Raw genomic sequence first — 12,663 nt, 5'->3', positions numbered from 1 at the left:
AACGCGTTCTTGAAGCTCCGCCACTTGTTGACGTCTCCTCCCATTCTCCGCCACTATGACCCTACGGCCCCAACAGAAGTGCACACGGACGCCAGTGGTGTAGGCCTCGGCGCTGTCCTGGCGCAGCGCAAACCCGGGTTCCCTGATTATGTTGTGGCATATGCAAGCCGTACGCTCACAAGAGCCGAGACAAACTACACCGTCACGGAAAAAGAGTGCCTGGCAATCGTCTGGGCTCTTACAAAGTTTCGACCTTATTTGTATGGTCGCCCATTCGATGTTGTCACTGACCATCATGCACTATGCTGGCTGTCATCATTGAAGGATCCCTCAGGCCGCCTCGCCCGTTGGGCTCTTCGCTTACAAGACTACGACATCCGCGTCCTCTACCGCAACGGACGCCAGCATGCTGACGCCGACGCCCTCTCGCGCTCCCCTCTGCCTGAAGCTAACGTGCTCTGCTCAGTATCCTCGGTTGTTGTTTCTGCCATTGATGTTGACATCATCGCTACCGAACAGCGAAAGAATAATTGGATCGCCCAACTGATCGGCTTGCTCTCTGATCCGTCCGCAACGCCACCCACGCGTGCCTTGCGTCGTCGAGCTCACCATTTCGCCATTCGTGACGGCCTCCTACACCGACGCAATTTCGACGCCGATGGCCGGCAGTGGCTACTCGTGATACCCCACAGTCTGCGGTCGGAGATATGTGAATCCTTCCATTCTGATCCACAGTGCGCGCACTCTGGGGTATTCAAAACCTACCATCGCATTAGACAACGCTACTTCTGGCGCGGGATGTACCGCTACGTCCAGCAGTTCGTTCGCTCCTGTCTCGCTTGCCAACGCCGCAAACCGTCCGCACACATGTCACCAGCCGGTCTGCAACCGCTACCTTGCCCTGACCGTCCGTTTGGGCGCATAGGTATCGATTTGTACGGACCACTTCCGCTGACGTCCACTGGCAACCGCTGGGCCATCGTCGCCGTAGATCATTTAACGCGATACGCCGAAACCGCCGCTCTCCCTGCGGCTACTGCGCGTGATGTTGCGTCCTTCCTACTACATCGATTTATATTGCGCCACGGTCCACCCCAGGAGCTTCTCAGCGATCGAGGCCGTGTCTTCTTGTCAGAAGTCGTCGATGCCATTCTCACTGAGTGCCATTCTGTCCATCGCAAAACTACTGCTTACCACCCGCAGACGAATGGTCTGACCGAACGCTTTAACCGCACCCTCGGCGACATGCTGTCGATGTACGTCGCCGCCAACCACACGAATTGGGATACCATACTGCCCTTCGTCACTTACGCCTACAACACCGCCCCTCAGAGCACGACTGGTTTTTCACCTTTCTTTTTGCTGTACGGAAGGCACCCGTCACACACCATCGACACGATACTCCCGTACACGCCGGATCCATCTGAGTGTACACCTATTTCCGAGACCGCCAGGCTTGCTGAAGAGTGTCGCGAGCTTGCCAAGACTTTTACGACGCATGAGCAAGAGCGGCAGAAGAGTATTCGTGATGGCTCCGCCACTTCTGAGCCCACCTTCCTTCCTGGTTCCCTTGTATGGCTCTCAATCCCGACCTCTGTAGCTGGCCTTTCTTCCAAACTACTCCCGAAATATGAAGGTCCCTACCGTGTGATCGAGCGCACATCTCCGGTCAACTATCTTATCGAGCCAATTGAACAATCTTCGGACATGCGCCGCCGCGGGCGCGACATAGTCAACGTGGAGCGTCTGAAGGCTTACTATGACCCGCTCGTAGTGACAAGCTGTTAGGTCGCCAGGCGGCTCCCTCTTCGACCCCGGGGTAATTGTACAGAAGCCGCCGAACACTGAAGTGGGTCGAACTCTTATGTGCTTTCTAGTGGGTCTGCCCAAAGAGAACGCCGCTCGCGCGGAGACCCCGTGTTTTGGCCGTTACTGTCGCCATTGTGTAGACTCGCTGTGTGCCGGCTAATAAACGCCATAACAATACTTATAGATGCCTGATGCTTGTTTATCGAGTCCTTGTTATAAGAGTTTTTTTTTTCATTTCGGTAATCAATTAGAAGATATAGCCACCTGGCGTCTCGCCAAAAAGGCCCGAACACCTCCAAGCAAGCTTTAGAAACATCATTTAATCTGTAATAATGGCGGTGATCTTTCTCAAAGTGTTCTTGTTTATATTCCAGATCCAAGCCTGGAGTGATGGACGTGGTGTTTGACCGCGGCACACTTTGTATTATGGAGTCCCAAGAACATCGTCTCAAGTGCGTGATGCTCTGTAACTGTGGAAATGCTTAAAGCAATCCATAAACATGCTGTCACTTATGTTTCGACAAGCGCACTTGTCCTTCTTAGAGCTGACAGACTTTTCTTGTTCAACCGTGAATAAGACACGGCCTATTCTAAAAACATCGTAATCAGCACACATCCCCTGATTACGTTTTTTCTTGATTCATGGCTCCACCTTTTTTTGCCTCCTGCCATTTTTCTGGCAATGCCTTGAACGTAGCGTTCTAAAGGCAGTCTTCTAAACATAAGTCGATATTTAAAGGCAGTCGTTATTTAAAGGCAGTCTTCTAAACATAACCCTACCCTCCTCTACTACTTTCTATTCACGTATACACTCAGTTTCACGAATCTTGTCTCAACTGAATCGGGATTTCACTTTTGTGGTCACTGTCCAGAACTTGCCGTTAAACCGGAATCGGCATTCTAGTCTTCCGAAGCACTCAATTTTACTACGCCTTCTATAACGCCCACCAGTACCCACTATGGCTTCATTTCCCGTCATGAATACTTCTGCTTGTGTTATAAATTATTAGTTATTATGTTGCCATTGTGGCGTACTCGTCATCTTATGGTTGGAGTAACAATGTGTACACGGTGTAGGTGACAGTGTTTCAGCCAGTCCCGGTCAGGGAAAAACTCCGGTAAATCTAGTATATTTAGAATACGAGGCCCACCAACTGCCTCCTCAGGCATAATAATAAATCTTGCATCTTTATGAAGCCTGCGTTATAGAAATGTTTTGTTGAAAGTGGTGCGTAATTTTTATTACTTCTGATGGGATAATGACAGCGAGAATACAAAACGCTTGTGGCACACGCTACGTGGGAAAATTTCACTACGCAGTGGTTTCTGTTGCTCCCTATACTCATATTGTGCTTTTGAACGTTAGAACTATAATTTAGTTTACGCACTAAAAATGAATCGTGGCACTAATGAGTTCATTTTATATCTGGTACTCTTGATTTGCAATATTACTTTTCACCAATCCGATCGACCATTTCGATGTTAAATTTCTAATTACCTTTGCTTTTTTAACTTAATTGCATCATAAAAAGCAGGGGTGCAAGGCAGCTGTACAAAGAAAGAAAGCTGCCGCACATTTGTTTTGTACCCTAACGCTGTGTACATGGTGAGCCCATCAATGTTTTTTGCCGTAATGTACTACTAGAACCAGAGAACAAGGCTCCTGCAGCTACAGATCTCTAGACTTTCTCATAACGGAGCCCCATACGGAAGTTTACGCCGACTTTGGACGCTGCTGTTATAGCTTTTGGCAAGCTGTTGACCCAAACTAACTTGTTCCACCATGCTTTACAGCCAAACCTGATAAGCCAAAGTGTTGAATACATGAAGTGAAATGTATGTCTAGCTGCTGGCAGTTCTCGAACCAGGATGCACTATTATTGAGAGAGGTAACTAACTTGAAGGCAGGCAGTTCACATTCTCTCTAGGCTTGACAGTACTAAGTTTCGCACTCCTTCAATGTGCAGATACATAAACATGATGAAGACTTTGCTGGCGCCCGGGTACACTTACCTGCTCACTACTTTCAAGCACGACGATAAAAGTTTCCAAGGTAAGTAAGAATCTATACAACAATTAGCTGACCAGTGTAGAAAAATAACGATACTGAGAACTAACAATCGTGGCCTTGTTATTTGCTAAAACAATGTTTATGCTGAGAAAGCAAGCCAGTTATGCTCCGAAGAGCATCTTGGCCCTAGGTCTTTTTTGTCGAGCATCCCCTGGCGTTGTATATTTCTTCGGTCTTTCAAACTATGCGTTTGGCTCTGGCTCATGGTTATGACAAAGCCTTTTCGTGTTGCGTTTCAGTCAATAGGTCAAGCCAGGTAAACGTCGTTTCTATATACTCTCTAAACAGCCGGTGTTATTGTACAGAAACTCTATGATACATTATACAACAGGGGGTTGCATTTTCTGTCCTAATTAAAGCATAGGCATCACGCTCTCGAAAAATATCGCAGCATATCCACGGAATTGAAGATGACGAGTGGGGTGAAACGTCTGCATATTTGCCCATCCATCTGTGCGTCCATGCTTCTGTCTGTCTATCCGTGCTTTTGAATGTGCGTGGTTCCGTCCGTCCGTTTGTTCTTGCTTCCATTCGTCCATCTGTCCATGTTGCCATCTTTGCGTCCATCCGTGCCTACGTGTGTCCATCCATGCGTCCATACATGTGTCCCTCCGGCCGTCCGTCTGTCTGCCTATTCATCCATCCATCCTTCCACTCGTTTGTCTGTCTGTTTGTCTGTCTCACTGTCCGTCTGTCTGTCCCTCACCCTAGCGCCATCTGCTGCTACTAGGTGGTTACAAACAAGTCGCCCACATGCATGGACAAATCAACGGCTTTGCGAGATTCGCCCTTGAAATTGTACGTGCAGCTCACGCGGCTTTAGCAATTCTTGATACATCACGCCTTCTGTTGTTTCGCGCACATGCCTGCTTTTCGATTTGAAATACGTTCGCACCATACATAAATAACTGGCTTTACATCATAGGTCAGATATGTTATCATTTGCTTTGAAGTTCAACTGTTAATTCTATGACTGCAAGGTAATCGCCATTCAAAAAGTCCCACTTTCATTGTAGCCTGGTGAACACTTTTTTTTACAACTGTCACATTTTTATTTGACTTCGGGCTTCTTAACAAACTTGTCAAATAAACTGCAACGTTCGTTGCTTTTTCATTACGCACTGTCTAAAAAGTTGTATCATATTGCAAGCAGCTACTTGTTTTGTTCTTGTGTGTCTACATTAAGATACATAAGTATTTTTTGTTTTGTTCCAGATTTACCAAAAAATGTCACGGATAATAATGTCCAAGAACTGTTTGGTAAGTGGCTGTAAAATATAATTTATTCCTGAGTACAGTGGCGGTATGCATAACTTTCACGCCAATACTTTTCATTGTTATATTAATTTTATGCACTCTATAAAGCGAAGAAAAGTGCCTTTTGCCGTGTTTCTGCTGCCTCGATAGACAAGCGTATACTTGAGAGAAACTTGCCATTGCGCGTAACGGCTTAAACGCGCCGCCCCAACAAAAAGGAAAGTCGCAACACTCGCATCATGCAGGCCATCTTGTATGCAGCTATTGTGGCCGATCATTTTGTGATGAGGAAATATAAGGCGTATGTAGGTGTCACGTCTAAGTGGAAGTAGGTTGTAAATATAGAAGTAAAATTATTGGCTAGTTGTCGTACAGTTTATCAACTGCATATGCTGGACAAACAAGCAGAAGAGTCTCAAGGTAACCTAAAAGCACTGCACCTAGATAAAACTGCATACTTAATTGTTGCTCTCGCACTGGCATTAACATTAGTGAAGTGTACAAGAAGTCTAGAGTGCCGAGACAATGCGATACAAAAGTGTCCGTGCACTGCGGCTACCGCTTTGATCTGTCAGCTAGTAATGCGTGAGCTCAAGTACGCCAAATGATGTTATAACTCAATAATAATACTCTCTGTTTAAACGCACAGTCATCCCGGTGTTCAAGACGTATCATTTGTGGCAAACTAACGTTTTGAGCATTGTGCATGCCGAATACCGTTTTTAATTTTTTTATTAGCCTGCATTTATAAATGAGTGCACGCAAAGCGAAAGTATGTCACGTGACCATGAGGATAACGTTAGGGACAACACATTGGCATAAAGCAACAGCAAAATTGAGTAAGAGGGAATGTAACAGCAGACAACGTTTCGACGAGGAGACTTGTCTATGTCAGGGATAGCTGGTAAGTACTCCTAAGATTTTCTATTGGGAATGTAGAAAGCTATACAAAGAAGATAAGCCTTGTCACCTTATCAAAACGGTCCCTAACCTCCGTATTCATGAACCGACTTTATCTTATGGTGGTCGGGCCACTTACGACGGGACGAGAAAAGTATAAGAAAATTATGAGAAAAGTACAAGGTGCGCTTTAGAAACGTCCCTTATTCTGTCATAAGGGCGCCTTATGAAAGGCGTCCTTAATTCGTCAAGTATAGGCATGTGAGGGTGCATAAATTCTTGCTACAATATCATTACCTCAAGTAGCAACAAATTAGCTTTGATACGAAAAACCAACATTATTATGCACAGAAGAAGCCAAACATAAACAGTAGCAGTGTTTGTTTAGGCACTGGCAGCTTTCGGTGAAATACACATTTATCGTCTAGCCACTTTTCTTCATCTCCTGTCGGCGAAGGCATTTTTTTGTTACTTCAAGTCATCTGTGTTTTCGTTGTGTTTGGTGGGGTTTCCATGCTTGCTACGGTGTTTGCTATATCTTTCTCTTTCTTTGAAATTTCACTACATTTATTTAATAGCTTGAACAGTTTTCAGCATTTTAAAGAAGTTTCATTTATTGTGAAACGGTGCACTGAAGTGAACTTCACCGACGAAGTGGCTGCATCCTAATGGACTTTGCAAACAAGTACAAAAAAAGGACGCCATGTGCATTCAGAGAACGCGAAAACCTGGAATCAGTGCATGATAGAATTCAACAATCGACACACCGTGCATTTGTGAACGGCCAACCAAAGAACTAGAAAAGTGTTTGCGCCACTTCGAGAAATTTCACCGGTACGGTAAAAAGTGGTTTTCCAACCATCCGCTCGACGGTATACTCGTGACACGGTCGGCTACGAGACATTGATAAAGCGGTCACTCCCAAACTGAAACGCGCCCACTCCATAAACGCGTGATGCGATGAACAGCTGCACGAGACGGGGCACGAAGAACCTACGACCAGAAACAGCACGACGAGCAGATTCTTCACTGCACTTTCCTAGAACCGGGAATGCCACAAAAATTCCTGCTTGTCGTAGGTCTCAACAAGGTTCCATCCATGATTCAGAATTCGGCGCGGCATTGACGTATGCGCGGATGCTGTGCTATTAAATATATTTTTTTCTTTTTAGGTACACATAATCAACGTTATGCGCAAAGTTGTCGTCCTCTACCATGTTGTTTAAGAAAGCCGTAAGGTACGCCATAGGCTACCTTAACCTTAACCGAGCCTTACTTAAGTACGGGGAGAGTTCCACCATAAGTAGGAGATAGGTACTTGAAACGCATTAAGGGTGGCTCAATATCTAAGGTTAACTTAAGTGAAAAGAATAAGGTTAACTTAGGTTTGTGAATTCGGGGTAAATGTAAGTTCTAGTTTAACTCTTTCAAACCAATTGAAAGCCTTATTCAAAGTTTTGACACCGAGCTGGTTGTTCTAACGAGCAGATTAACGTGTTATATATATTGTGTTTTGTTTGGCAATTATATATGTGTTTTGATTTGGTGATTCCACCGAGAGATTCGATGACACGTGACTTATTTAACGACCAGATACTCATGGTTTGTCAAATTGATTGATATGTGAGGCTTAACGTCCCAAAAGCGCCATATGATTAGGAGAGATGCAGTGGTGGAATAATTGGTCACATTGTGTCTGCGTTTTGAGAAACATTTTTTTCTTGATTGTATTTCACACGTCCCAACATTTCAAGATGTGATCATCGAAAACAGTCAGAACACTTTAAGCGTGGAGTGCTTTGGGAAATTGGACTGTCGTGTCCTTCCGTGATCGCCTTGCATAACGCAGGAAAAGCCACATATAAAATAGCCATTTATAGCGAGCGCTCTTGCTGGAGGGAAATCTGTTCCCTGTGCTTTTTTCATTGCTTTGCTGATGGTTAATACACAGAAAACCACATGCACCGCAGCCATCTTTTGCAATTGAGCACACGCTCGCGCCATAGAGAAGATTTCTTGATCTTGTTCTTCGAGCGTCTTCGTGATATCATCATCACAGACAAAACCATATACAGCTTAGCCATCGGTGCTCTCACGTCAAAGAAAGCTTCCTCATCTTGTTCTTCTAGTGTCTTGATGATAATATTATGTTTGTAACACTTCAAGTGCCCGGGCTGTCGTAAGATGCAGTATGCTGTCGTCATGTTTGGCAGAACCACCTTTCAAAATTTAAAAGAAAAGCGGAAGCAAGCCAAAAAAAGTCACAACATATCCACGAAGTGAATGATGATGAGTGGGACATCAGCCCGTCCATGCTTCCGTCCGTCGTTCGTCCGTGCTTGCGTCCATCCGCGCTACCATCCGTGCGTCCATTCATGCGTCCGCCCGTCTGTCCATGCATCCATCGGTCCGCGCGTCCGCCCATCTGTCCATCCACCTTCTAGTCTTTCTACCGTCCTCCCGTGCGTCCATCTTGTGAACACTCCAAGTACCACCATCTTACATCCACTGTGGCACATATCCGCTTCACGCGCCAATCCACCTGTCCGTCTGTCTGCTAGTCTGTCTGTTCATCAGCCCACGCGTCCGTCCGCGCGTCCATGTAGTGAGCACTCCAAGTACCACTATCTCGCATCCCTGTGGCACATTACCACTCCGGAACGGGTATGTGCCACTGGTGGCTACATACACCAACGTAGGATGTTCGGACCCTCACCCTAGGGAGCTTCGCCCCTAAAATAAGAAGACAGGAATTGAAGAATTGGAGAGAAAAACATAATGCAGTAGAAACCAGACAGAGAGGCTTAAAGGAGAAGGAAAGAAAGAGGAAGGTAAATGGATACAAACGCTTGCTACCTTCACACATTCTTCAGGGCTGGCACGATTAGTCCAAAGCTGTCATTTTTTTTATTACACCGAGGTACTCGACGACAATATATAGCTACTGGTTGTGTGACCATTCAGGGCCATAAAATTGCAACTTGTCTTGCACTTTTCAGTAGCAAGGAGGGACGAAAATTCCGCCTGGATTTCAAATAATACCAATCTTTCTAGCAGAAAAAATTTGTGGCCCCTGAAGTTTTCCCTTTAGGAGTTGCACACGATAGCGATGTCGTTTTCCTGGCACGTACTTCAAACACTTAGTGCTTGAAACTTTTCGAACTTTTTATGCACGCACTACGTGGCCTTAGTGGAACAGGTGCAGTGGCATACGTGCCTTTTGTAGTTGGCGAAGAGATTTGAACCTCGAAGTTATTATCAACGCTACTGGAATGGCTGGTATGCACACGCAGACGCGTGACCATATGGTATAACTACATGTGCGCTTGCCACACAGAAGACCCGGGTTCGATCCCCAATGTGACCCAGCAATTTGTATAATACATTTCGTTCGCATCGTTGTCGATTTTTCGGTCATGCATAAGACAATAATTTTTCGCTCACAACCGATGGCGCCCGCACTGACGCCAGAATTTCAACAAAACGAGCTCTTTTATGCTATGGTTAAAGATGTATGGCTGCTCAACTACTGAAAAATTGGAGGAAGTGCGCGGCATAGACACCCACTGCTTCCCGTTCGTGGAGTACCCACCGCCATGTCACCTGAAGTATTGATGACGCCGATGTTGGATGACACTAAACATGTAGTTACCCGGCACTGGTAGAATTGTGTTAGGGAAATCAACAAACTCGTTATGCGGCATGTGACATGCGCTACAAAATGCGTCAGTCATCATAGGTAGCAAGGGTAGCAACGCAGCACCCGCGAAGTGTAATGGGAGGAAGATTACTCGCTTGGCGAGGGTGAGCCGTTCTACCCAATTCATGTTCGTCGTCGGTGCAAGTTGCATGTTATCCAGACGTTTTTAGCAATCATGAGTTAAAACTAGCAGTTAGATCTTCAATAGTTCCGTTGTTTTTAATAATTTAGACCTTATTCATTATTTCGGTTTCTTTTTGAGCCTTGTTATGACCTGTATTGAGCGCTTTACTGCAAGTGTGATTTGTATACATGGGCTGTAATAATACACAGTGTGTTCACTTGAACATTCCTCTTGGTATGATGATTAAACCAGAAACTAACAATTGACAGGGGCAGTCGTTTACCATTTAGGCTAGTCAGGATGCTATATACTAGTGGGATGTTTGTAGACCAATTAAAACTCAAAGCAAACGGACACTAAAAATTCCAAATCATTTATTTCATCTCCCGCAAGGTTGACGAGGGTTTGTGAAAACGAGCGAATAAATCTATCTATTATAAGCCTACGCTCTCCAGTAAAGATATTATATAATGTCGCACCCTTCTTATCTCTAGAATTACATACTGTTATCACAGCATCATGATAGTGCAGCTGTTTTTATCTAGTCGAAAGTAGCTGCTGTTCTTGAAAAAAATGTCGAGTTAAGAATAGTGGTCTGTTCAGATTGTCGCGCTGCATCACTGTCTTAATTTGCTTAGTTTTGAAATGGCCCCGAAAATGGCCAGGTATTGATGGCATGCAGTTACCACAATGTCTTTTACAGAGGAAGCTCTTATGAGATCACCACTCGGGTCGCGCGCAGTTGTCCGCTGCCGTCGCCGGTGTCCGTAACCACATCGCGGGATATTAGAAAAAAAACTTAGCACCAACGACACAGTGGTGCGGGAACCCGGGTCCGCTGGGTGCCAACCCAATTTTATACAACTGAACTATGCTGGTGCTTGTAACTTGTTGGCAAACTGGCGTTAGGCAGGCTTGATGTCAGGGAAGAAATCGCGGTAATATGACGTATTAAGCATTTTAAAAGAGTGAAAGAACAACCAGTCGTCGCACAATTTGAGTAGCGTAACAAGTGGGCCATCTGATGCTCCAACCCATTACAAAAGCTTGTTGTTCTTCCCCTATTAACTGTGGCACACAGCCACTTCAGCTATAATTCCTCATCGTCATCAGCCGCTTCATGAACTATTGGCACGAATTCCCTTGCAAGTGTTTAGCGCATACCACGCTTCTCAGAAGAATGACGGAAAGTAACATAGTGAATGCTGGCCTACTACCCAAAAAATTTATTATTATAGCTTTAGTGGGTACCAAGCAAGTGTGCTTGCTGTAGTTACCCGATGAGTCTTTTGAAAATGCATGCTTGGACAGGCCGCTCTTCCAGCTTTCTCGCTGACTATGCTGCGCCTTCCCCGCAGACCTGGCGTTTTTAAATAAGCTTGGGCATAACTGTTCACCATCAGTATTTCTTCCTTCAGGAAAGAACACCACAGTGGAGAAAGTTTGCGAACTACGGGAGATCACCGTGCCAAGCCTGAAGAGTCCTCTCATCGAAGTGACGTGGCGCGTCACCGGCTAACCATGGGGACGTTCCGTTGGTTAGCCAGTCTGCGTCTATTCAGTCCAGGATAAAGCCTTTGTGCTCCCACCTCACATGAAGAGGCTTTCACTACATTCTTCTGCATTGATAAATGCGCAATATACTACATTTACTAATATTTTAGCATATCTGACACATCGTTTACAATGGCAGTTGTGTACGCAATAAATACGTTACTCTAATTGAATACCTAATATTCGAGATTTACTTCTAACATATTTTACGCATCGTTTACTGCCTACAATATGCTTATGATGCTGGCCGAGGATTTGTTTTTTCTTAACCCATAATAAATAATGTATCCGTTCAGTACGTAATAAAAAGTTCAGTGCAATATTTGTTGTCCCAATGTTGACTCCTCCTGCCAGAAAGTGCAACGCTACAATGGTTGCTAATATTATGCTCATAGTGAGCATGCTATCTTCACCGAGCATTCAGCTTACTAAATATACACTACTTTTCACTCATAGAAACTAGTTTCAACGGTAGAAGGAGTGACCCCTAATGAAGGGTTGGTGCAGTAGCTGTGTTATTAGTAGGACAAAGAAAAAGAACAATCTTGAACAACGTGACATGTCACAGCAAAACCTGTCGTATCACCCGTGTGTTTTTCTGTCTTGTTGCGTGCGCTGTTTTACGTCGAAGGACATTTTCTTCTACCTTTGGCTGAAATAGTTTTGTTGCAGATGAAATTACGTGGGTCGCTCATGAGGGGCACATTGCACTTCGTTTTTTTTTTTGGTTTGACAGAAAATGAAGATGTGAGACATTGTTCATGGACAACACAAATCTACAAATCAAGACTAGCAGTACCAAGCACAGTTCGCTATTCTGTTCACACACACACTCGAGCAAATATGCATTGCTTTGTCGTAGTAGAGAGCTAGCTTCCGGTAAGATTCACGAAAGTGCTTCCACAACTGCGGCTTCCTTTGGCCTACAATCCAGCAAATCATGTCTTATTTGGGGTGCACAGTAAGTCGCTCCATAAAACCACCCGGTGCATGGGGGGTTCTAAATATGTAATGAATGAATAATATTTCTGAATCAATTTTTTACGCCTGAAGATCTGATGGCAGTTTGGAAATCGTACTTCACCGTTAAAATACACGTTTTTTCGATAAAAGGCATGAGTGAGTCTCCACCGATTTACTTCTCAATATCTGTCTCGGCAAAATACCATTTCTTGTTCTCGCATATAGGAACGCATTGCAGTGATAAGTAAGCTCTTCCAATGGTTGATAAAATATTTTTTTTGCTCT

The 12,663-nt window shown here is 44.8% G+C and overlaps 1 protein-coding gene across 1 annotated transcript in view; it reads left to right on the top strand.

The window, feature by feature from the left end:
* Positions 1-11,737, top strand: part of LOC119179867 (thiopurine S-methyltransferase) — a 28,098-nt gene extending 16,361 nt beyond the window's left edge. The window contains exons 5-8 of the mRNA XM_075868254.1: positions 2,184-2,261; positions 3,777-3,862; positions 5,096-5,140; positions 11,280-11,737. Of these exons, the coding sequence (XP_075724369.1) occupies positions 2,184-2,261; positions 3,777-3,862; positions 5,096-5,140; positions 11,280-11,380 (310 nt within the window). The 3' untranslated portion in view covers positions 11,381-11,737. The remainder of the gene's footprint in view (positions 1-2,183; positions 2,262-3,776; positions 3,863-5,095; positions 5,141-11,279) is intronic.
* The last annotated feature ends 926 nt before the right edge of the window (positions 11,738-12,663 follow it).

Source organism: Rhipicephalus microplus, chromosome 7, assembly GCF_043290135.1.
Source record: "Rhipicephalus microplus isolate Deutch F79 chromosome 7, USDA_Rmic, whole genome shotgun sequence".
NCBI classification, from domain to species: domain Eukaryota; kingdom Metazoa; phylum Arthropoda; class Arachnida; order Ixodida; family Ixodidae; genus Rhipicephalus; species Rhipicephalus microplus.
The sequence above is the reverse complement of the archived record's forward strand: the minus strand, read 5'-3'. Positions and strand labels throughout refer to the sequence as shown.